The sequence below is a fragment of the Protopterus annectens genome, chromosome 9.part0, assembly GCF_019279795.1.
Source record: "Protopterus annectens isolate FY-2018-M chromosome 9.part0, PAN1.0, whole genome shotgun sequence".
Lineage (NCBI taxonomy): Eukaryota > Metazoa > Chordata > Ceratodontiformes > Protopteridae > Protopterus > Protopterus annectens.
This window is the reverse complement of record NC_056743.1, coordinates 1,785,730,777-1,785,757,439: the sequence shown is the minus strand read 5'-3', so window position 1 is coordinate 1,785,757,439 and position 26,663 is coordinate 1,785,730,777. Positions and strand designations below refer to the sequence as shown.

At 40.3% G+C, this 26,663-nt stretch overlaps 1 protein-coding gene across 4 annotated transcripts in view; it reads right to left on the bottom strand.

Annotated features, from left to right (window-relative positions):
• The window catches only part of GCDH (glutaryl-CoA dehydrogenase), a 455,659-nt gene that overhangs the window by 243,335 nt on the left and 185,661 nt on the right, over positions 1–26,663 (bottom strand). For all 4 annotated transcript variants that reach the window (XM_044084655.1, XM_044084654.1, XM_044084653.1 and 1 more), the window contains exon 6: positions 18,528–18,657. In XM_044084655.1, coding sequence (XP_043940590.1) covers positions 18,528–18,657 — 130 coding nt within the window. The remainder of the gene's footprint in view (positions 1–18,527; positions 18,658–26,663) is intronic.

Below are 26,663 nucleotides of genomic sequence, written 5' to 3'. Positions count from 1 at the left end.
GGGGGGTCCTATGAAAGTGAAGCCGGAATCAGCTGCATGTATCTACTCTTATCTTTTTGCAATTCATTACTGGGTTACTAGAAGATAAAAACAGAGATGTCAGTATGCTAGAGGGACAATTCACACAAGGCTCGCTATCATTACAGCACTGCAAGCACTCACTGCCTTGACAACCCACAGAAACTTGCCATCCACTCCTACATCAGCTGCACTGTTTGGTTTGCTATATTATCTGATGGTGGCCTATACTACAAAAGTGATATGCCTACGACTACAGTTACACTGCATGATTTGGCATTTGTTGTAGGGCTGTATTAGGAAGGTAATACACCTATATGCCAGGACTACACATATCCTGCTTGGTTTATCATGTTTACCTGTTGTAGGCCTGTATCAGGGAGGGAATATGCACAGAGCTAATTCTGCACTGGTTGGCTTGATTGATGAACTGTTGCACATAGGCCTTTATCTGGATGGCGATATACCCAGAGCAACAACTGCATTGCTTAGTCTGCAGTGTTGATCTGCTGTGGGCATGTCTGCAGAAAGAGACCTGCCCAGGACCAGTACTGCACCTGCTGGATGCTGGACCGACCAGCTGTATACTTATAATAGAAAGGGAAAGTGAATGGGACTACACCTGTACAGCTTGATCTGCTACTCTGTTCCGGTGTCAGCCTATATTACGGGGGGATATACCAAGGGCTACACCTGTAGAATCTGATTTGCCATGCTGATCTGTTGTATGTATGCAACAAGGAGACAATATACCCAGTAGTACACCTGACTGCTGATCTGCCTTGCTGAACTGCTGCCAACTTGTACAATACCTGTTGTGATGCAGTTGTCTTGCAAGGTTGCGGACAGAATACATTTAGGAGACATTTCTAAGACAATATACCATACTACTTGGTTTGATTTGCCCTGAAAGGGGATAGGAACAGGATTACATTTGCATTGCCTAATTTGTCATCACAACCTACTGTTGACCTGCATTCAGGAAGGGCTAGACTTCTCAGTACATGGAGCTAGATCTCCTCCTTATAGCTAACATGTCTGTAAAACTGAGAGTGCAAGGACATTGGTGTGCAAAGCTCACAGCAGCTATTCTGCCATTGTACAGTAACTCTGCTGTAACACTGTGTTGCAGACAAAGAGTAGATTCTCATCCATTACTACTCTCAATACTCTCAATTACTCTCAGTAAACAAGAATGGCAACTCTGATGCACTACATCCTCTCCAAAGGCCAGCTTATGGCTCATCAGAGGACCCTCTAAAATCTGAATACCCCCAGTACAGCAGTGATTCATGAAGATTCCTTTAATCAACAATCTGTCGCTACTCTTCTTCCACAAGCAAGCCCTTTACTGTTTGTTTACAACGTAAGTGACCTGTGATCCATGAAAATCCATCTAAGTCTCAAGCTAAGTACACAGCAGGAAACAAAGTTTAAAGTATGTGCTGTTGTATGTGCATATAATAGTCCTACAGAATATATGTTTCAGAATAAATTAGTAATATCAGACGATTTAAATATAGATCAAAAACACAACAAAAATAAGACTGAGGAACAGCAATCACCAGTTACATTAGGAAGCTGCCTAATAAAAGTTACATTCGGCAGGCAGTTATCTGCCCAGCACTCAGAGGATTACATTTTTTTTTTATTTTCATAAACACAGTCCTGTTACATTATCTGTAAAGGTGCAAAGACAATAAAATCATGCCTGGTAGACCAAGTATTTGTTTTAGGAGATAGGTGCATACTAATAGAAGCCTACATAGATCTTTGAAGTTAGCACAATGTTTCCAAACAGTGTGATTGAAGACCTAAAAGCAATACTTTACTTTGTTTAATCCAGAGTGCACTCATTTTGAGTTCTTTTGTGACTGGACTGTGTATATAATAGGGCAGTAGTTGTAAGGAGTGGAGGATGAAAGCACTTGCACACTGCTTGTCTCCTAGGTATTTTAGGGTTTGACTGAACAGGGGCTGCTAATAAGAGCATCTTATGCTAAGGAGAGTAAACAGATACTTAAAACCACATATAAAGAAATGATTATTTGCTGGTATATGTTCTATACAGAAAATAAAAGCTCCTTCCTGAGAAGACCTTTTGTTACTAAAACTTTACTGCAGTTTTCAATACAAATGTAGAATCTCAACAGTGATTCTGTTGATAGGAATGACTGCAACTATTGGTACAGGAATAGGCAAGAGGGGCTGGAATTCACTGGAGAAAACTGTCAAAGGAACAAAGGTTTTGGGAGCAAAAATTTGAGAGGGATTGGTAACCTAACCACTGGGAAGGGGCCAATAATAAACTTAGACTACAGGCTACAGACTTCCTTCCCTCTCAAGGACTGATATCAGAATATAGGCAAAGAGAAAGGAATGGGGGATCCTAAGAAAGACCAGCACTGGTAGAGTTTTTAGTTGAATCTAGAACAGAAGTGGACATTAAAAATGGATAATTAGTAGGGTATATAAAATATTGTATGAAGATTATAAGAATCAATCAGAGGAGGTTTTCAAGGATTGGGAAGACAGACTGGATAAGCAATTCACAAAGAAACAATGTGGTGGTATATGCATGGCTCCTAAATATACAAAGTCTAGAAGATTTAGGAGTTTTGCTTGGAAGTGTTTGCATATGTATTTTTATACTCAAGCTGACTTTGAATACATTTTCCTCAAGTAGATTGCAAATGTTGGAGGTGCGACGGGGAAGAAAGAGATGAATGGGAACATATTTTTAGGAGTGTAATGAGTTGCCAATCTTTAAAATTCCCTGCAAACTATTCTATCAGAAATACTGTGTGAGCAAATTGATGCAACTAAGAAAATGAGCTGTTATACAGGATCTGAACTGCCTTGCTGAGTGTAATTCTGGTGGCTATCAAAAAAAAAAATTAGTAGTAAATGGAAATCAAAGTCTAAGCCAACCATACTAGAAATAGTGAATATAGTAACACAGCTAAAAGGACTGAAAGTGGGATCTTTGGAAAAGGGTGGGAGCAAATTACATAGAAAACATGGGAATTGTGGGAACAATACATGCAGAATAATGTTTTTGAGGAGGAATAAGGTTTATATAGGAAGGCAGGAATTGGATAAGCTATGTAATGTTTGACTGACAATGACTGTTCAGGAGATTATATGTGATGTATAATGTTTGCAACAGAAAATATGTCAATATGGTTTCATTTATATAAATGTATGATTATCAAATTACTGTTGTGACATAGGCAAAGATATGTTTTGTTAAAAAAAAGGTAGAATCTCATCATCAAACCAATATTTAATTTATAACAACTGAACATAAAATTCAATAAAACACTTTAGTTAAAAAAGGCACATCTAATTAAAATGACCAAATAATATACCAAAATCAAATATTAATTAATTACATTTAACTGGTTAACTGACCCTTTTCAATCATGAAATGGGCTAAGAAGGAGGAGACAATAAAACAATCATAAAGAATATAAGTTGAATTTGCAACAGCAAACTATCATAGCAAAATTTCAAGCTGAATTTGCAACAAAATGCATCATTTATCTAGCATGCATTTCAAATATTTTAGCTGTATACATACGGTGGAGTAAGACAAAGGGCACTATGGGCATTTCTTTTTTTTTTACATGCAAATTACATTTTTGCCAAAAAGTTCTGAATAAGCAGACGATGGTAGCTGTAGTGTGCAACAAAGAAGAGTCTTAGCAGGATTAACAATCACTCATGGCTGCAGGTGCCACACAAACCTGAAGCACAATCACATTTGTTATTTTGCTAGGACCTGTACAAGAAATGCATGCATTTTCCTTGAGCATGCAATCTTAGTTTCTGCCTGAAATGAAATGCATTGTCAGTTTGTCTGAGATTATATGGGATATTATTCCAGCAGTCCAGTGCATGTTTAATAAAAGTTCTTTCAGTAATGGAAAGTTAGAAAGGTGGTGTTATTAATGAAATTCCCTTAGAGCTTCGATGAGTTCAGTATTGTTCTCCGAGAGGTAGCTGTGGGCAATATCTCTTATGTAGTTATTTAAATGTATGTGCGTTTAGGAATAGTAACGTTCTGTGTTGTGAAACCACTTGAATTTATATGCGAGATGCTGGGATGTTCAGTTGTACTGCCTGGATATAAATATTTATTTATATATTTTTTCTCTTGATGCTTTTACATTGGTTTTATTTTGTGTGCATCACACAGCCTCTGTTTACAAATAAAGAAAACTGTGATCTGTTGCCGATATCTAAGCTAATTTCCATGCAGTCTATGCATACAAATACTGTTTTTATTGCTGAATGAAAAGCAAGAATACAAACAGAAAAAAAACAAATAAAACTTGCAATTCAGAGTACTGTTTAAGTGTCAGCAAGTGCATGCCCTGCGTATGTTCAGTATATAACTCACACATTCACTACACAGAAGAAAAAGTGGAAGAAGTCTGAAGTCCTGGTATACAATGCCATTATTTAAAAAGCAAAGGATTTCCTTTATAAAAAAATGACGAATTATAGCAAAACTCCACTCCTGTGTGTGGATAATGCTGGGTTTAAACAAGATTGGTTTTATCACTCAGGTTTCACCTTATGATAAAATCATATTAACCGTGGGTAAACCCAGCAATACACACTCACACACACACACACGCACACACTCACACACGCGCACACACCCACACACACACACACACACACACAATATATGTAACTTTTCAAATGACTATCAGCTGATAAATACATAAGAACACTGGTTTTCCATTATTCCTAGAAATAATGGCTGTAAAATTCCAGGGTTTTAACTAGGAAAATGTACTTAGACTAGTCATTGTAATATGCATTTTGTTTTGTGTATACTAGTTGTAAATCTGCAAATCTGATTTATTCAATGTTCTGTACTCAAGTCCATTTTAATTTTGCTTACACATAGTTGCACCAAGAAATTATAACAGAATAATAGTAATGACTGGAAATTAGACTGAATTCCAAGTATGATTCACAGAAAGTTTAACTCATAAAAATGAAATTTCACTTTAAAAAATGTAAATCAGTGTTTGGTGGTGGTGGTGTAGGGGGTCGGGTACTTGGAAGACCACTACAGTTATGTGTTAGCATAAATGATTTAAACTGTACATCACAATCATATGAAAAATATTACTTTATCAGTTCCTAAAGAGACAGATAAAAACACCAGTTAACTGAGTTCTTTGTGAGATCATTCCATCCCCAAGACTGCATATTCAGCAAAGTTCACATGTTTAATACATGGTTGAGACAGCTTTTCGATTTTTTTCCACTGATCAACTTAAATTAAATGATTATGGTGCAGCATTTATTAATGCTATAATCTCAGAGCATCTAAAACTTTTAGTTATGTACTCACCATAACTTCAGATGTTTGGGATCCATCTCGCCTACATTCTGACTGATGGGTTCGGAGCCGATCCTCGGCTCGACTGCACGCTTATGCCAAAGAGCGAAGTCTCTTATTGGCTGAGCTTACTATATCCCAGGATGCACCACTACCAGTCCCCCAGATCTAGTTTGTCCGCATACATGCACACACGCATGCACTGCTTATATAACATTGACAGATGATACAAGATAAAAAACAGTAGAACCCAAACCGTTCAATCTCTTCTGATCTCCAAGGCAGGGGGAAGGAGGGTGGGTATTAGGAATGTAAGCGAGCTGGATCCCAAACATCTGAAGTTATGGTGAGTACATAACTAAAAGATGTTATGTGATCCTATCTCGCCTACATTCTGACTGATGGGACAGCGTCCTAGCACCTAAATCCTGGGTGGCTCACTGGAAAACACTCCTGAGTACCGTGGAACCAAATGATGCTCGTCCTTTAGATGCCACATCCAATTTATAGTGGGAAATGAAAGTGTGCGGGTTGGACCAAGTAGCCGCAGCACAAATTTCAGAAATAGCGAGCTTGGAATGGAATGCAATAGAGGTAGCCATAGCTCTAGTAGAGTGAGCTTTGACAGATGTTGTAAGTTGCTTATTTGAAGAGGAATAAGCTTGAGTTATGCAATCTCTGATCCATTTGGCAATAGTAGCTTTAGTGATGGTTTGACCCAGTTTATTATCTGAAAAGGACACAAACAATTGATCTGTTTTCCGAATTTGCTGAGTCCTATCTAGATAGAAGCGTAATTGCCTGTGAACATCCAACGATGGAAGGTATATTCCGCTTTGTTTGAAAATTTTGGAAAGAAAACTGGTAGCTCTAAAGATTGTTGGAGACAGAGATTAGAGCAAACTTTTGGGACAAAAGATGGGTTAGGTCTAAGTGATACTCTATCCTTGTGAAAAATCAAGTACGGTGGTTTGATAGATAGGGCTTGAAGTTCTGAAACTCTTCTTGCAGAGGTAATTGCAATTAAGAAGGCAGTTTTCCAAGACAGATATTTCAACTCACATGTAGCAGCTGGTTCAAAGGGGAAGATGTTAAGGCACGAAGTACCAAATCAAGATCCCACGGAGGCGCAGGATGAAAAACTGGGGGTCTTAAAAGCACAGCACCTTTCATGAAAGTTTTACATAATCTGCTGCTCATCAACGGTGGGTCTATGGATTCGTGAAATTTGGAGATAGCTGCTAGTTGGACTTTAATAGTAGAGACTGAAGATCCTTGATTAAACAAGGATGTTAAAAATTTCAAGACCTCTGGTATCGGGGCAGTAATAGGGTCTAAGCCTCTGAGTTGAGCCCAGATAGCAAACCTCTTCCACTTACTGTGATACAATTTCTTAGTGGTGGGTTTGTGGGCTGAAGATAAAATGTGAATAACTTCCGGGTCCAAGGTGTGATTTCTGACTAAAGTCGGAAGTGGAGGAGCCAAGCTGTTAATTTCAAGGTGTGAAGGGACTGGTGCTGTTGTCCCGACTGATGAACCAGAAGGTCCGGAGTTAGATCCAAGAACCAAGGACCGTCCAGAGTATATTTCTGTAGGTAGGGAACCATACCTGACGAGGCCAGTACGGAGCAATTAGAATCATTGTGGACCCCAATTGGGAAGCTTTCTGGATGACTTTGGGGAGGAGTGGAATCGGAGGAAAGCATAAAGCAGTCCTGTTGGCCAAGGTTGGACTAGAGCATCCGTAGCTGCCTCCCTTGACGCTGGGTCAAGGAAAAGAACCTTTGCACTTCATGTTTTGTGGTGTTGCAAACAGGTCGCAGCACGGAATCCCCATCTTTTGAAAATCTGAGCTGCTACTGTCTCGTTCAGAGACCACTCGTGAGGAGAGAGAATAGTCCTGCTCAGTCTGTCTGCCAATACATTGGATTTTCCTGGAATGTGGGTCGCTACCAGGAAGCGCTTGGTAGCCACTGCCCATTCCCACACCCTCATGGCCTCTCTGCAAAGGGGTAAGATCTGGTCCCTCCTTGTTTGTTTAGATACCAGACCACCGACATGTTGTCTGTGTGGATGGCGATAATGCCTTGAGGGAGAAACTTGTGGAGGGCTTGTAGGGACAGAAGTACAGCCCTCATTTCCAACACATTGATATGGAGAAATGTTTCGTTTGGAAGCCAAGAACCCTGAACTGACCTGCCCAGACAATGCCCCCCCCACCCGTTTGGGAGGCATCCGTTGTCAAGGTGGCCACCGGAGGGGGTATAACAAAAGGTCTTCCCTGATTCAGATTGGATGGCAGAAGCCACCAGCGGAGGTCCCGTTTGCACGTTTCTGTAATCAGTATGTGATGATTGAGGGGGAGATCCTGAAAAGACCATTGTGTCGATAACAGCCACTGAAGAATCCTCATGTGCAATCTTGCCAGAGGAACTAGGAGAACCATGGCAGACATTGAACCTAAAAGTTGCAGGACCATCCTGGCTGGGGCTTTTGATCTTAGAAGCAGGGCTCGGACTTGATCTTGTAATGTTTGTATCCTTTCGGTAGGAAGGAAGATTCGCATTAATTTTGAGTCTATCTCTGCTCCTATGAATCTTATGCGCTGAGAAGGCAGCAAGACAGACTTTGACCAGTTGAATGTAATTCCCAGGGAAGCACCCAGGAGATGGTGGCTTGTAGGTTCTCTAGTAGTAGATGCCTGGTGGTGGCAGTCAGGAGCCAGTCGTCCAGATAGGGAAACACTTGGAATCCGAGACTCCTCAGGTGAGCAGTCACTACTGCCAAACACTTGGTGAACACCCTGGGGGCTGTGGTGAGACCAAAGGGCAGTGCACAAAATTGGAAATGACTGTCTCCCAGGCTGAAGCGCAGATACCTCCTGGACGCCTGATGTATCGGTATGTGATAATAGGCATCCTTGAGATCTATGGAGCACATCCAAACATCTTTCTCCAACAATGGGAGAATGGATTGTAAAGTGACCATTCGGAATTTGGACTTCATGACGGACTGGTTTAGTTTGCTGAGATCCAAAATGGGTCTCAGGTCCCCTGTCTTTTTTGGCACTAAAAGAACCTTGAGTAATTTCGGATCCGATCTGGTCTGTGGGGACCGGTCGGATGACATCTTTTTCTAGCAGCTTTGAAGCTCCTACGGCTGCAATTTTCCTTAGACTGGGTGGTGGGTCCGGGATTGTTTTGGACGGTGGGGGTGAGTGTGTGAAGGGAATGGTGTAACCTCCGGCAATAATCCGAAGCACCCATCTGTCCTGAGTAATAGACTCCCAGGCTTTTAGGTGCTTGGCAAAATGGCACCCGACTGGCTCCGGAGCAGCACAGCCGGGCAATCCCTCATGGAGTGTGGGAGGCTGAAGAGCCACGAAAGGACTCGCGGTCTCCAGTGTTGCGGGGGCCTCTGCCGCCTCTGGGACGGCGTCTCCCAGAAAAATTTCCCCGTCCTCTGCCTCTGGAAGGGGAATCTTCCTGCTGTTGAGGAAAGAATTTCTGTGATTTACGGAACCACATCTTCCCTCCTCTTTTAGCCTTGGGATAAGGCCGAAAGGGAGTGGAATAACGTGCTCCTACGGCAGATAAAGTCTTTCCCTCTTGCTCACAGCGGTAAGAGTGTCTTTTACCTTGGGTCCAAACAAAGAGGACCCATCAAAGGGAGCGTCGGCAAAGGAAGACTTGAAGGCCTCCGCGAAATGACACAACGGAGCCAGGCTTGTCTCCGTGAGCCACGCCTGTGCCTGCCGCTCTGCCGCCTTCGGCCGCATATGAAATGAGCCTCATGGACGAGTTAGAAATCGAGGTAAGGATAGCCAACTGAGAGCTAACCGACTGGGCTAGCTGCTCAGGTAGGTTACCTGAGAGGGAGTCTGAGAGCTCCTTGACCAGATCCCTCTGTAGTCTGGTGAAATGTGCCAAATAATTCAGGGACCTCAGAGTAAAGGCCGCTGAAGTCAGGGTGCGCTTCCGTGCAGTCCATGCTCCTAGACTCCTTATTAGGAGGATGGACGGACGTTGAAGCCTCTGCCACGTCCTGCTGGGTAGCAGATGCCACCACCATGGCATCTACAGCCACGCCTTTTGTTAAGAACTCCTTCTCGGGTGGGGCAGACAAAAATTTGTTAGGGCGAGAAGGCACTGGTTCCACAGTATCTGGATTTTCCCACGCCCTCCGACAAACCAAATCCAGGAGCTCGTCGAAGGGCGGAGACACCCAGGAGGCGGAGGGCTGAGCCCCGAAGGCCTTGAGGAACACCGACTCATCAGCGGAGGGGGGTTTGGAATTCCAGCCGCCTCGTTGCTTGAGGATCTCTAGAATGTCTGCAAATGAGACATCATCCGAGGACGACTTTGGGGATCCCTCCGCATCATCAAGATCAGTGTCCGATGTAAGAGACTCATCGGGGGAGTCCACGTGCTTCCTCTTGCACGATCTCTTCCTTGGGGGCTCCTCCGAAGATAACTCCGAAAGACCCTCAGGAGGAGGGGAACCCCCAGTGGGGGTAACCTCAGGCCCCGGGGCTCCGCTGCCTAGAGACAGGGGAACTACCAAAGACCCAGTCTCCATGCCCAGGGAAGGTGCCGGTAAAGCCGTAGAGATGGCCGAAGAAGACTTGGCCAATGCACTCCTCATAGCTCTGAAGGCCGGACCCCCAGAATCCTGGGCCATGATAGTAGACGGAAGTCCCGCGGCTGAAGCACCGAGAGGGAGGCTTGGAACCGACAGCATTGGTCCCGAAACGTCACCCCCGGGTCCGGCCAAAGAAGTCCGTGTGCTAAACTCGGACCCGAAGGCCGGGGTTGGAGTAAGGGTCGAAGCCGACCCTAGAATCTCTACTGGCTCCGTCAGCACCTGCTCCGACGGAGCCGAAGCAGTCGGAGGAGGAATGGCAATGGAATGGGCTGTCGGCTCCGAAGCCAAGTGGGTCGGAGCCGAAACTAATTTCTGAAAGACTGGGGACTGGAACAGTCTTTGGAGCACCCTGTCTATGTCCGAATCTGACATCCTTGATGACCTGGAAGAGACCGAACGGGTCCGAGTAGGTCTCTCCAACGGCTCCAAGGGACTAGGGGACCGGCTCCGAATCGACTCGATAATTATCGGCGCCGAAGGAGTGTCCAAACCAATTTCCATCGGTGCCGAAGAGGGCTTCGGCGCCGAGGAGGAAGTGTCTGAGCGGACAACCTTCATCGGCTCCGAGATCAGTGGAGCCGATGAAGGTGACCCGCCTCGATGCCCCAGCCGTCGGCTCCGAACCCAGAGGAGTCGAGGCTGGAGGCATCGAGGCAGACCGTTCCGCCCTCGGCTCCGAAGTCCGTGGAGCCGAAGGAGAAGCCTGCCTATGTCTTTTGGCGGTCGGTTCCGACGGACTGGTCGGAGCCGACGCCCTTTTCTTTTTAGCAGGAGAAGGAGAGGAAGCCAATGCCTCTTCAAATGAGGGTTTAATAAGGCCTTTTAAAATAAGTTTATTTTTCCTCTCTTGGAGGACCCTCGAGGAAAACGCGTGACACACGCTGCAGGACTCCTGCAAATGTTTGGCGCCCAAACATTATACACAGAGAGAGTGATCATCTGTGATCGACATTTTGAAACTGCACTTAGTGCACTTTTTAAACCCTGAAGGCCTAGGAGCCTGTGACATTATGGCAATCAAATCAGTGAACTAGCCAAAAACACAAAACACTCTAACTATCACAGAAAGATTTCTTTTCTCTCTCTCTTCTTTCTCTTTTTTTTAAAGAAGGATTGTCACAAATAGAGAAAAAAAAAAAATAAGACTAAAGGATCTAAGACCCCTAAAAATAATACGGGACTAGCCAGACAACAGACTGACAGGGGAAGGCCCTACAACGCAAATGGGACCTTTAGTCAGACAATACTCAGTCACTACACAAGAATTTCACCAAAAAAAATCTTCACTCACACACAAAAAACACACGATAGCTGTTAAAACAGCTTTTTGTTGAATTTTAAGGAAAACCCTGACAGGAAAAGTAAGTGAAAAACACTACTTAGCTCAGCCAAGCTCGAGACCACGTCTTTGCTTGTTAGCGGCAAACGAGATCTGGGGGACTGGTAGTGGTGCATCCTGGGATATAGTAAGCTCAGCCAATAAGAGACTTCGCTCTTTGGCATAAGCGTGCCGAGTCGGAGCCGATCCATCAGTCAGAATGTAGGCGAGATAGGATCACATAACATCTTTAAATTTAAAGGTTGTCTACATTTAAATAAAACAATACTGCAGGAGGACCTGATACATTTGAGAAATGTTACATTTGCAATACATGCAGCTTAACAAACATACATTTTGAATTAAGGAAACTACCTGAAATTGAAAACTATAAAATGATAGCTATAACTGAAATCTGGAATTCTAATGACATATGACACCTACTAACATCCTCCTAGCTAATATCAACCCCAGCTATAGGAGTGTAGCATAAGACATTCCCAATTTATAAATGCCATGATGAGTAATGACTCTTGTATTTGTGATTATACAGTTGTCTCATTGACAGTAATGTAAAGAATGTATATTATTTTTACTATGTACTATACGAAAATATAATCCAAAGTTTCTCATCTTATTGCTATGTGTAAATTTCACATTTACTATGTTAGAAATTGATTACCACAGGTTATGTGTTTGTATAGCTCACCTGTTTGTTTTATGTATTGTCTGGAGCTTTTCTCCCCGGGCCCCTGCTGAAAATGGACCTGGCCCAGTCGGACATTCCGGGTAAACAAATGTAAAATAAATAAATAAATATTCTTTTACGACTTTCAAAAATAAGACTGTTTCAGAACAAACAAAATGGTGGTGGAGTGGTGTGATTAGTCCACCAATGTTGGCATCCCATTTAATTTTAAAATATGATTTATTGGAATGTGCAGTTGTTGCCATACAAGGACTCACTTTCTTAAACTCTGTAAGCATTGTACTAAGTTATCTCAGACTTGTGGAGCATTATGAACACTGGGGATATCTAAAGTATCTGAACTCAATACTTATAACATTTTACTTCTGAAAGACTTTAACTACGCATAAATTAACTGGAACAAATTAATAGGGAAAGTGTGTATTTCATGGAATTTAAAAATATTTTGGACTCTCATAATTTGGATCAACTACCTACCATAAATACAAGGGGAAATAACCTATAAGACACCGTTGCAACTGGTATCCTGGGTAACATTTGTAAAATAAATGCAACAGAACCTGTGAGAACCTCATATGACCATGTGGTAGAACTCAGACTTTAAATATCCACTTCTAGATCATTCTCCAAAAACCATTTACAGTTATGGTGCGATAAATTATGATACACTAAGAAATTCTGTTACTTGTATTAACTGGCAAGATGAACTCACCTCAAAGATGTCTGATTTTGAATATTACACTCTTGAAAAAATTATTATAAAGGTAGTGAAATTCACAATCACAGCCAAATGTAATATTAATAAACATAAGCTTCCCTACTGGTGGAACAGTGATATCATTGATACATACATGAGAAAGAAAAGGAAAAATGGCATTTAGGGTCTACTGGAAACATCCAAGTAACCTTAATAAAAGGAAAATGAATAAATTAACTAGGTACTTCAGGGTCAGACAAGAGGAAGAAGAACATGAAAGAAAACTGGCCTTTGGTTTTTATATTTTTTTTACTTTTGTTTACCAGGTTTGTCCAAATGGGTTAAGTCAAAGCTCCTTTTTTAACAGAGGCCCGGGGGAAGCTCCAAAATGTTACAAACATTTTTAAAGAGACATTCAGTAATATACATGAACAAACATTAATAAATGTATAGGTAATCGTTAACGTAGATTATTTAACTAGATTACATTCCTATGAAAGTAGAGGCAACTATTACAATAAAAATGTACTTGTGCATTAGTAGGTATTGAACATTGAGAATTTTTATTGGTAGGTTTGTCAGACAGGTAATAGATACTGTGATTAGTTCTTAGAAATTCAAAGAAATTGAGATGAGGGGAAAAAATAGGTACGGCACAAAGTGATAATATCATAGTTTAACAGGCTGGGTATAAAGCAGGCTCAGAGGCATATATATACATAGCTATCATAAGGTTTATATTAGAAGCATACAGGTTGGGGGTTAGCAATGTCACAAAAGTATGTCTATGGCTGGAAAATGCTAGTAAAACTATTCAAGTACTGGCAAAACTGGTTGTAGGGCATAGGATTCTGAAAGAAAAGGAAACGCATTAATGATATGACAAGCTGATGACAACTGTGGCATTTGATGCATCTATGAAAAAGAAATAGTACAACTATATAAACAAAATTAGTAAAACAAAACATAATCTTGATATTCTACAAATTAACACCACAGTTATAAGCATTATAATAACTGTTAATGAATTTAGTATTTTTTACATCAGCCTCTGGTAATATACTTTATTGTGTCTTGGAAGTCACCATCCCTAATGGAGACCGAGATGCTCTATTATGTCTACAGAAATAACTGGCAAATGCATTATGAAAATCAAGAGCTCAGCTTCTGTAGGACATACTATCTCTGCTACTGAAAACATGAAATCTAAGAGATACACTGATACCGGTACTGAAGGCCATATTTAACACATTTTATACTGGGGTAAAGTACCAACATCTTTGAAAATCTCACATGTAACACTAATCTATAAAAAGGAAGAAGGAAAGATATCTGTAACTACAGACCTATTAGTTTGACTGCCATTCTTGCAAAATGCTTTGAAAGGCGCATTCGTGACTTAATGAATTATAATAACAATTTATCTAACCTAGATATTAACCAATCCTGTAAACTTTTACACCAAATCATCCTGGCTAACTATCTAGGCTTATCATCTGGTGTAATATTTTTGAATCTCACCAAGACTTTTGATTCTTTAATGTTATTTATTATTTCAAAGATTTTGAGGGAAGTTACAATAAATCCTTATATCACTACATAGATAACCAGATGGTCGAATGGCTGAACACAAGCACTAATCATTCAGGGCATAAAGTCAGCATATTTACCAGTCACCTCGGGAGTATCACAAGGTTTCATACTTGGGGTGGGGGGGGGGGGCAGTATTACTTAATATAGTGTTTTCAACAACTCCTAAAAATAATCACTGCTTGCTTTGTAAATATACTGATGAGAGCAAGATTGGCTTTGTCATAACAGGTGACAGTGACTTCAAAATAATGAATGCATATATGTCAGGAATAGTCTCTTGGTGAAAAAACATTACCTTCTCCTGTACATGAAAAGTCTTTTGTTGACAGAAATATAGAAGGCATCCCACAAACACAATCCTGTGTGACAGAGGCAAGGTAGATATTTTTTATCTGGAACCCCAGACTAGACAAAAAAGACCTAACACATATTACGGAATCTGTACATCTGGGAAAAGACTGCAAAGACAGCAGGTATTCTTCTTCTTCTTTCGGCTTTTCCCGGTTAGGGGATACCACAGCGGATCACCTGTCTACTCATGATTGGTGGTGGAGTTTTACAGTGTCGAGTTGCCAGCCAGCACCCAACCTTCCACAGAAGGCACACACATGCACTCATGCCTAGGGCCAATTTAGAGTGTCCAAGCCACCTATAGCATGTCTTTGGGATGTGGGAGGAAACCGGAGCACCCAGAGGAAACCCACGGGACCACAGGGAAGACATGCAGACTCCGCACAGAAGGCACCCCAGCTGAGGATCGAACCAGAGAGCCTCTTGCTGTGAGGTGGCAACGCTAACCGCTGTACCACCGCGGCCGCCCATAAAGACAGCAAGTATTCTAAATAAGGAAAAAAATGTGAATGCCCTACACTCTGCACTGAGCTCTCACTGGAGCTATACACTTTGTAAACACACTGGGGCCACATATTATCTAAAGAGTATTGCAGAGAACTGATACTGTCAACCAGAGACACAGAATCTGAGAAATCTCCAGAAGCCTGTGGCTATGGGACTGTGATAATAAGCATCTTTTATATTTATTATTAACATGACACTGATTAAAGATGAGAGGTAACAGAGTTTGAATGGTCAACATTTTGAATTTTGGTACTTTCACATACAGAATGAGAAGTTAAAGTTCCAGAACTGGTCTCCATGAAAGCTCTTTTTTGGAAATAGAAATATTCTGGAACAGAAGCATTGGATCTATGACTCCTAGGGTGAGTAAGTGTTGAAGAGCATGAGGAAAAAACTCTATTTGGTTTGGATGGTTGGGAGTAATTCCCCTGAAAGGAGGCATTTGCATCCAGTATCAACTGTGACCCTCCTGAATCACGTTAACACCCAAGAGTTAGAAACAATCTGTTTCCAAAGTTGACTGTACGGATCATGTTTCTGGGACAGATTTTGGGAGAAAGGGGCAGGAGGAGTGGGGGAAGAATTCTGGCACAGTTAGTCTTTCAGAGGCATTTGACTATCCGTTTTTTGTTGTTTCCCTCCTGCTATCTCTTTTTTTTGCTCCCTGTTCAACTTGAAGAGGCAGGGATTGCTTTACAGACACATAATTTATTTTCTCAGATCTTATAAATGATGTTGAGATCAGATATCAGAGATCAAATATGTGGACTACTACTACTGAAAGTTTTAATGCAGGCACCAATTTAGGTGATGTTACTGATTTTATGAAAATGATACTGAAGGGGAGACTTATCCTAAATGTAGTAGTATGTACAAAGAAAGATCTCTATTTTCTGTTGAAATCAGAGGCATTTACCAAAATCAGTGTTATGAACTACAATACTCATATGTGTATGCGTGTGTGTGTGTGTGTGTGTGTGTGTGTGTATGTGTGTGTATATATATATATATATATATATATATATATATATATATATATGTGTGTGTGTGTGTGTGGGTGTGTGCATATATACATACAGAGTCTGCTACAAAATCTGTTTCAGATTAAAGGAGTACTGCAGCATTAATCACTGAAATGCAATGTTAAAGGTTATTAACATATAAAATCACAAACTGTATTTCTGTACTTCTTCCTGTTTTCTGCAGAACTAATCAGTGTCAAAACCAGATTTCCATACATAATTAAGCATGGCTTTTATCTAGTGAAGTTAACCATGAAAGCATCACCATAAACAAAAGACAATACATGTATTTTATTGAAATTCATTGTTTTTTAAGGTGTGTGCTTTAGTCAGGACATTATGTAAAACATCTCTTTTGGAAACAATATTTATGGATTCAAAATGTTGGCTTTTACATTTCAAAAAATATATTAATTAAAAATAATTTGTTATATTTGATGTAAATATTCCAGGCATGATTTGTTGGGAGCATTTCAGCCATGATTTGTTGGGAGCACTTTGCTCCTCCCTCCAGGAGTGGGAATCGAATACTACTTCTAATCTTTTTTTTTCAAAATCAAGCAGAATTTGAACCCTGGTAGTTACGATTATTACATTATTTATTTATTTGACATTTGCTGACCGGCTTAGTCTGGCTGGGGATAAAGCCCATTTTCACCAGAGACCCGAGAAGAGAAGCTCCAGAGAGCTACATAACAGACTGTTACTTATAAAAGTAGTCTTGCTACAGTAAAACAGTGATCATATACAGAAAAATAACACATGCAATATTTACATTAAAAACATAGAAGATACTCTTTTACAGAAAGCACATTGTAGTTGCATGTTATACAGTGGTTAAAATATATATTCTTACTGACATAGGTGTCATTCTACAGATGTAAGGTATGTTCATTATACATTGTAAAGAAGGTTTAGGAAAAATCTGTAGTAAGCTTCATGACTGAAAGAGATTATTGTATAGACTGATCTTAGGGAAAAAGAAGGGGATGAGAGAAGGAGGGGTAGGCAGAGAGAAGTGAGGAGAGATAGACAGGTGGGGTGTTTTGTTAGATGAAGGGAGGATGGCTAAGTAAGGTCAGCACAAGAGCAAGTCCAAGATTTGAACAGATAGTCTTTCAATGTTTTTTTGAAACAGTTTGTGTTAGTAATTAATCTTATGTGTTGGGGCAGTTTATTTCAGGCATTGGCGACAGATTGGTTATAGAGCAGTTTGCCAATGGTTTTGTTTGGTTTGTAGATCTGAAGCAGATGTTGGTCAGAACTGCGGAGTGTACGATTAGGAATATAGGGTGTAATGAGGTTAGAGAGAGCAGGACAGGTGAAGGGTTGGTTTAATATGGAGTGGGAGAGGTGAAGTTGAGGCAGAAGGAGTTGGTGGTAAAATTCAAGCCAATGAAGGATTTTTAGAGAAAGGCAGTGGTGTGAGCAATATGGTTGGTTCGCAGCAAATGTAGCAATTTTATTATATGCCAGTTCAAGCTAAGTCAAAAGATTTGTTTGGAGGTTACTGAGGATAGGTGTCACATAAAGTAGGGTGGGTAGAAGGTAGGCTTGTGCCACAGAGAGTTTGGCTTCATTAGTCAGGAATTTTTTATTGCTGTAAAGTAGGCCAAGTTTTTGGAGGGTCTTTTTATGCAGTTTTGAATACACAGATTGAATTTAAGCTTGATCATCGATTATAACCCCTAAGAGCTGGTTTCAGTTTGCAGCGATAAGTCTGTTCATTCATTGCAATAGAAAACAATCAGTAGACCTAACTGTGAACTGATTAAGTTCTGAAAAGGTACAGAAGATAGCTTATAATGGAAATAAAAATAGCTCATAAAAAATAAAGCACTACAGTGTTTACAGGGCAAGTGGCTAGTGTTTAATAAAATCACTGATTTCAAGGCACTTTGGGGGTGATTTATTACCCCTAATCTAACAAGCTAATCTAACATTAAACCCAAAGACAAGTGGTTTCTATTGCAAAATGGCAGAGAAATGTACAGAAACACTGAACATAATGACTTTGCACAGCAATCAACACTATACTCCATCAGTGAAATGTGAAGCTGCTGGCCAATTATCTACGCCAATTCAAGTTATGCTCGCAACCAATGTCAGGAAAATGGTACAAGAAGTGCAAAGGCAATTATCCTAAATACCAACAACAAACAAACAATCAAAAAAATACTTTGTTTGCTGATAACCTTCTATCATTTCCCAGTGCAACAGTGAACTACAGATCCATCCTAAAGCCATTATTTGTAAAACCTTTACTCTCAAGGGGCTGAGAGTTGATGCACTGACTTTCTTACCAAGTCTTTGATCCGCTGAGGATGTATGTCTTACTGGAGGAGTTGTAGCGTGCTCTCGTCTCCATACTGCCAGGATCACTACCATGATTGGGCTCCGTAAGACCAAAACAGCCAACAAGTTCACCTTTTGCTGAAATTAAGAAAAATAAGACAGAAGATTAATGATTCCATTTGTGGAAAAAGTCAAGAAACAAACAGAAAGCATTAAAACATCTAAGGAGTAGATTTCTTTCTTGAATTTGTGATATTTTTGATGAAAATAAAGTAATAATCAAATGCCTGCCTTTCATCCAGTTTAGAGCCTTTATTATTTAATCCAATCTTTGCAGCTACAATTGAAACAGAGAATGTGAAAGATCACTGAAAAAGCAGAGAGCTTCTATTCACATTTTTGTAAACTACCTATTAATGTGTTAAGTGACCAAAATTATGGTAAAAATAAGCATTTTTATACCAGCTATGGTTGTCTTGATACAATGCAAGTGGAGTTGTCTAGTAAGAAAAAGGTAATATCCCAGATGGATGAACCGGGGAAGCTATCTGCATCCAATCATTGCATGCCAGCTAGGGAAAGCAGTCCTAGTACAAAGGTGGCAAAAAGGGCAGGACAGTTACAACTATAACGAGTAGGCAGAGGAGATGAAGTTAGCCTGTACTGGGACAAAACAGATGAGTACACAAAAACAATGCATATGTGTCTAAGGAAAAAATTCAACAGAAATGTAACTGAAGTTGTTTGCTGGAGAGCATTGCACAGACAGTACTGGTAATGGAAAGGCTCACAATAGCCTTGCATATTTAAGACAGGCCTCTTAAATGTTTCCAGATGGGATCTCCTTCATATACTGCTCACATGGAATATAAAAATACACAAGCCCTGTCTGTGAAAGTCAGAACACTCGGAAGCCACATCTGCATCTTCTGTGCGGGTATTAAAGGGAGAACTCACTGTCACAATCCCACTTCTTTACCCCTAATCAAATCACATGACCTCCTTAAATTCCTGATATGAAAATAACATTTCATTAAGCTGTGGAATGGTCCTGTGTTTTCACAGCCCAGAGACATCATGTAAACTGCCTGGTGTGCAAGTCATGTGTGAACTACTGAGTGTGTGTCTTATAATGGATTGGTATCCCATGTTTGGCTTGTTCTGTGCCTTATGCCCGATGCTTATCAGGACAGACTCCATTTCCCCACAGAAAAACAGTTATCAGGTCATGAATTAATGTATTCTTAAAGCAGCTAGACCTTCCTATGTTCACATAATATACATACATATTACACACACAGACAAACGAAAACATACACATATTTATAATTGAGCTCATGTACGCGCACAATACATATCTACATATTTACACACACACACACACACACACACACACACACACACACACTTGTAAACACATATCGCATCCATTTTCTAAATGGCTTGTCATCATGGTGGCAGTAAGCCGAGCAAAGACCAGACTTTCTTAACAATTCCCATTTTGTGGGATGCCCACTGATTTCCAGGTGAGCTAAGAGATACAATCCTTCCAGCATGTCCTAGGTCTGACCTAGAGACCCCTGTCATTGTACTATGCCCAATATTTTTCTAGTGGGGCGCATCCAGGGGCATTCTCATTATTTGCTCTAACCACCTCTTCTGACTCTGAAGAATCCGCTGCCCTCCATGATTCACCCAGACTGGCAAGTCCTCGGGCTATTGCTGACAGTGAAACCAGCTATCCTGCAAATAAAAGTCATTTGCAATACTTGCATCTGTGAGCTCATCCTCTCAGATTCCAATCAAAGCTCATGACCACTGGTGAGGATGGGGTGGGCATACCGTAACCAGTAAATTGCATGCTTTCTCCCATGACAAATTAGTCACTTCCTCTTCACAGTCAAGAACAATGCCTGCAGAACTGATGGCACTGCAGCCCTCCGATAGTCATCCTCTCAGTCTCCTCTATCTTCATTGAATGAGACCCCAGAATACTAAATTCCTGTGTTAGCTGGTCCCCCTTCACCTTCACTTGCACAAGACAACTCATTCTTTTCTGTGAGGAAATCATGACTTCTAATTTGGAGGTGCCAATATTTTTCCCAGCTGCAACACTTAGCAGCACGCCTGTCCAGATTTCTGTCTCATACATTTGGTCTGTTTCTTTTAAAATTTGTGGCTTTCTGGTAATCAGTGAGGACTGAAGTTGTTAATAATGACAGTCTTTTGAGTTTCACACTTCATATCCTTCAGAAATTGCACACTAATGCAAAACCTGCTACGCAAGTTTCAAAGTTTATAAGAACAATATTTAAAATATGTCCTTATTTTTCTGCCTTTGTCCCAATTTGCGGTCTTGTCCAAATTTACTGCACTAAAAGGTTGAGAGATATCCTCAGCAACCAATCTTTTCAGCATATGCTGAATATCATTGTCACCTGAGGTAAACAAGACAGCATCTGCAAACAACAAAGATGTCATCCTCATGCCCTCAAACTGAAAACTCTCCAAAACTTTGCTGAACCTTCATATCCAATTCATGAAAATCAAAGAACAGGAGACAAGGCAAATATTTGCTGGAATCTTATGCTGACCTTTAATATAGTCAACTGAATGCTAATAATGCAAGAAAAACCCAGTCGAGCTAGATTGTGCACTGTATGATAACTTAAGCCTCCTGTAATGGAGGCCCATGAGGATATATGTAAATGACCCCTTAAGGACATCACGTGTTTCTTGGTTAGGTTTTTCTTGCAGTTTTTATTGAATGGTTTGTCTGTGTGACTTTTTTACCCTTTGGTTTTAATGCTAATAATGCAGACACAACTTTCATTCTACAAATACAAGGACTGAACAGCACTCACCAATAACCATGGGCAGCTGCACTGCTGCAAAACTCCCCACAAAAAATTGCAGGGTACACTATCACAAGTCTTCTCCACGTCCACAAAATAAGCAGACAGTACTTACAATCTACCTGAACCCTTTAATAACAATGCATGGACAAACAGTCCAGTGTTCCATGGTCAGGATGGAATCCACATTGCTCTTCATGAATCAGAAGCTTGACTATTGCATGAAGTCTAGTTTCCACTACTCTGGCTTATGTATTTTCAAGGAGGCTGAAAAGTGTGATTTCTTTATAAATGGAAGACATTATTCCATCCTCCTTTTCTGACAATGAGGACCACTCTCACAGTCTATAAATCCATAGGCACTGTGACAATCTTCCGCACAACATTAAAAAAAGACACAATCACCACAAAGCACCAAGAATGACTAATATGTTCACCATTTCGGCAATATCCCAACCATGCTGCTGCCTGGCCTTGACTGCCACTGAAACCATCTACTAAAGTAGAACCAATTCTACCATCTGTTTCTGGCACTGCCTCCTCAGTTGAGGACATGCTGACTGCCTCTACAATTGAGGATGTGCTAACTGCTTCCACAGCTGAAGACATGTTGACTACATTCATGAGTTCCTTAAACAGTTCCCTCCAACAGAAGGACTGTTGTTATGGTGGAGGGCCAGTAGGTCAGCCGAATGAGCTCTCTGATCAAACCTCTTGCAAAAGTGGTTGAAAGCTGGTAAATGAGGAAATTTGTACGTCAAATCACAGATGGCAAAGACACAAAAAAATAAGAAAAAAGATAGTCATACAATGAATGTGCCATGGAATACAACTCTGCAGGGGCAGAGAGAAAAGCATCATGTGCTAAAACGTCAGGATGCCAGAAAAGTAATGGAAGGCACAGCAGAAAATGCATCAAAGATACAGGAAACAAAATTTGACCAGATACATGCTGAAATCTTTATAATCAGTAGGACCCTGCAAGAATATATATTTGTGATTAACAAGACAGCACAAGAGATGGAGGGACCTCTTACTCTCTACTCAGATGTATTTGCTTCCTTATAGGCATTTGAGAAGGAGCTAAAAGGCAGAACAGTTGCGTCTGTGCTGTACCAGGTCAGAATAATAGAAACAGCAGAATTAGAGTGAGAAGGGAGACCCCGCAGTAGAGTGGAGCACTGGGGTCTGCTATAGGATGGACCACGGGATGCATAAAGCACTTAAAACACACACACATACATACACACACACACACACACACACACACACACACACACACACACACACACACACACACACACACACACACACACAAATTGGATTTCCTAGCAAATGGCATGAACTCATTTCCAGGATATAGAAGGGATCAAGAAAATATAAACTGCATGAGAGAACAGTCAGAGACTGTAGAGCGAACAAGAGTTACAAGGCATGGATGCCCATTGTCAGCCCTATTATTTGCAGCCTACCTGGAGCCTTTAGCATGTAAGGTACAACAGTCTAATATACAAAGCTATGCAAGGGAAGACAGGCATGAAAAAACAGACCTAAAGAATGCACGGGAGGAGCTGTATACGCTATGGTATCCGGATATAAAGCTGATGAGCAAAAACAAAAGCAATAGTAACACTTATTTTCCAACCCATGATTTAGTGTCAACCTACTCCTTCCTTTGGGTAATGGCTTAGACAGGACACACCAAATACAGATAAGGAAATGTGGGAATGACAGTATCTAAAGTCTTAGGCACAATATGGCAATGGAAAATGATGTTTATGAAGACGATAAGATAACAGCAACCAAAATATTCATAGTAACACGCTTATTCCATGCAGGCCAAGCATAGTTTTATCAGCCACAGGTCAGAGTATGGAAAACAATTGACAAAGGAATTGAAAGTGTTTTACTGGGAGAATATGAGAGAGAGAGAAAGACAGAGAGTATAATGGACGAAAACTTTATTGTCAGGACAAAAAGGAGGAAAGGGTATGCCAAATCTTGGGGCATATTTTAAGGCCACAGAGAATGGATGCAAAATTATACCTCGGAGTTGAAGCAGATGCTGAGCAGAGGAAAGGGAGAGACCGATAAAAGTCTGAAAAAGGGAGGGGCCTATGGGATATGGTAGACAGTAACAGCTATAAGAACAGAATCATAGGCTATATAGGGGCATGTGAAAAAAAGTTACACATGAAAGAAATCAAGCCTTGGCAGAACAGGAATTTACCCAGAGAGAGCAGGATATGGGGTGGGAGTGAAGCAAATGTTACATGGAACCCACTATGAGCAAATGCAGGGAGATCCCAAATACTGGGAAGAAGCTGAAAAGGGAGGAAAAATAAAAGTGTAGACAGTGCTGAGGGAGGAGTTCAATTTGTCTAATAGGAATTTTATGAGCTACATGAGTCTGAGGTCTGACTACAAAGTACACAAGAAGCTTCAATTATCAGGATGGCAAACCAAAAGTTATGTACTAAAAGCAAGGTCAGAATTTGCAGTGAAAAACAGAATTGCCAGCAGTACATATAGGGCACTAATGGAAAGGAGGAACCACAGTGACCAAAAGCTAATGCAGTATTTGAATAAAAGGATGGAAGACATATTAAATAAAGAGGAATGGGGCCTCAAGGAAATTTCAAATATTTGCTTGGAAGTACCTGCATACGTATAGTTTTATTCTCGGGGTATGTTATCTACAATGCTTCCCCAGTCAATGAAGATGTGTTGGAGATATGAAGAGGTACAGAGAGGTACCAGGGAACATATATTTTTGGTATGTAGGGGATTACAGCAATTTAAAACGGACATGAGAAACTTAATAGCAGAAGTAGCAGGGAGGGAAACAGTTTACAAAAGAACTGGTCCTGCTAAACTGGATTACAAAACCAAAAAAAAAGGAGGGTGAAAAAGCAATGTGTTATTGTCGGTAATAATGGTCAAAAAAGTAATCACAGGGAAGTGGAAGCAGAAGTAGAAATCTGATACAGCAGAGGTAAAACCTTTGATGAATGAAAAGTGATACGTAGCAGAAGGACAGCATACAAAAGGGTAATAAGCTGTTGATTAGGAAGTGACAGGCAATAAGAGGCGGCACTTGGAGGAAATCAAGAAAAGAGGTAGATTTTTTAATAAACATGAAAACATTTTGCTATAGAATTAGTTGAGGAAAATGGAAGCCTACTCAATTACACAAACTTGTAAACGGTTTGTGCAACGTAGCTCATTTACGTAATGTAGTTTGTGAAAAGCAGCTTTATAAAATGTATAAGAAAGACCACGGTAACTGCATTATTTTGAATATTGACTTTAAATGTTGTAAATAGCTCAAATTAGTATACTGAAACATCTGTGGGTGATGTACAATGAGCTTATGTTAAAAGACTGGCATGAAATTTGTAATACAGATGTGGAAGAGCTTTATTGTGTAAAATTAAGCCACATGTGAAAGCAGCTCAGTGTGAAAACAAAGGCGCATCATGTGTGAGGTTTGTACAGAGTGTAATCTGTCATTTAGAATACACTCTGTCCACCATGCATAAGGTTTGTACAGAGTGTACTCCATAACTTAAATACACTCTGTGCACCATGCATAAGGTTTGTATAGAGTGTACTCCATCAATTAGAATACACTCTGTGCACCATGCACGAGGTTTGCACAGAGTGTACTCTATCATTTAAGAATACACTCTGTGCACCATGCAAAAGGTTTGCACAGAATGTACTCCACCATTTAGAATACACTCCGTGCACCATGCATGAGGTTTGCACACAGTGCACTCCAGCCCCTCCATCATTTAAGAATACACTCTGTGCACCATGCACGAGGTTTGTGCATAATGTACTTTATCATTTAGAATACACTCTGTGCACCATGCATGAGTATTCTAATCAATGAGATGACTACAGTGAATGCTGCTCTAAAAGTGTTCCCTCCACTTCACAGCAATGTCCTTTGTCAAGTTCAGAGCATTTCTGCTCTTGCTAAAAACATTGTGGGAAATATCAAGCCTCCACAGCTGGAAGCAGCAAACTTTAATCGTGGTGCAGTCCGTTCAACTCGGCACCCAGTAAAATGCCAATAGCAGCAGTTGATAAACTCAATACAAGGTAAAAACAGTTGGCAGCAGTAAATATGATCCAACACAAAATAAAATAAGAACAATAACAATAAATGGTTAAGCGCTTTCACCTAACAGATGTCAGGCTTCATCAGAACAAAATGCAATATTTGAACTGCTCTTTAAATATAATCAGCAGTTTCAAAATACTCAATGAAAAAGCAATTTCAATCAACCATTGATTCCTCCATTTAAAAAAACATTTACACAAAATTCCAATGCATATAAATGAATGCAATATTTTGTTGTTTTAAAAACATACTAGAAATGTAAAAATATCAAAATTCTTAATTAATCTAATATATTTCCATAGTGAATGTGTTGCATTAAGACAGGTATATTTTTTAATTTTAAACTTGTTATCCCAACCTTTTATAATTTCGCTGACCTTAGTCTGAGTACACTACTTATACTAATGTAATCATTTAACCCCAGGGTTTTCCTGCCTCCAGTCTGATTTGCCAAAACAATTCCCTATATTCAAGTCTGGCTTCCCAATTACCTCCACGGGCATCTGATGTCACCTGTTCAATAACCATAAACTTATACTTACAATTTGGAGATACGACAGAATGTTTAAAAAGTGCACTAGTTTCTTTTGCTTTCAAAATACCATGCACATAATATTTCATATGAATTTACTCTACAATAAAGTGTAGTATATTTTTATTGGAGGATTGAACTTCATCTGTTTTAGTCTTTTTGGTTATAACTGTTTACTGGTGACTTCATTTGGACGCTGGACACACATTTTCTGTGGAAATATCTCATCCCCCCCATCTGAGGCATTGGATGGTCTGCAGTTTCAAGTATTATGGTCTCAGTATATAGGTGTTCACAAGTATGGTGCAAAATATACCGGGATTTTCTTACAGGGGCAGAATCACTCCGTTGAAGTTATGGGTGAATCTATAAAGGAAGACTATGCAGTCTTTTTTGATTGGTTATTAATGACTGGGAAGAGAAAGCTACAAAGGGGATGAAGAGTGGATAGCTGATTCAGAAAGTTAGAAATCTGCCAGGAAAACAAAGCTGAACTACAGAAAGCAGTTTGCATAGCAGGTCCTACTTGATATGATTTCATTTCTTTATGATGATGATCAAGGAGCAATTAAAATTTGAGCATAAAGTTAATGGAAGACCACAGATGCAAGACAGACAAATGCCT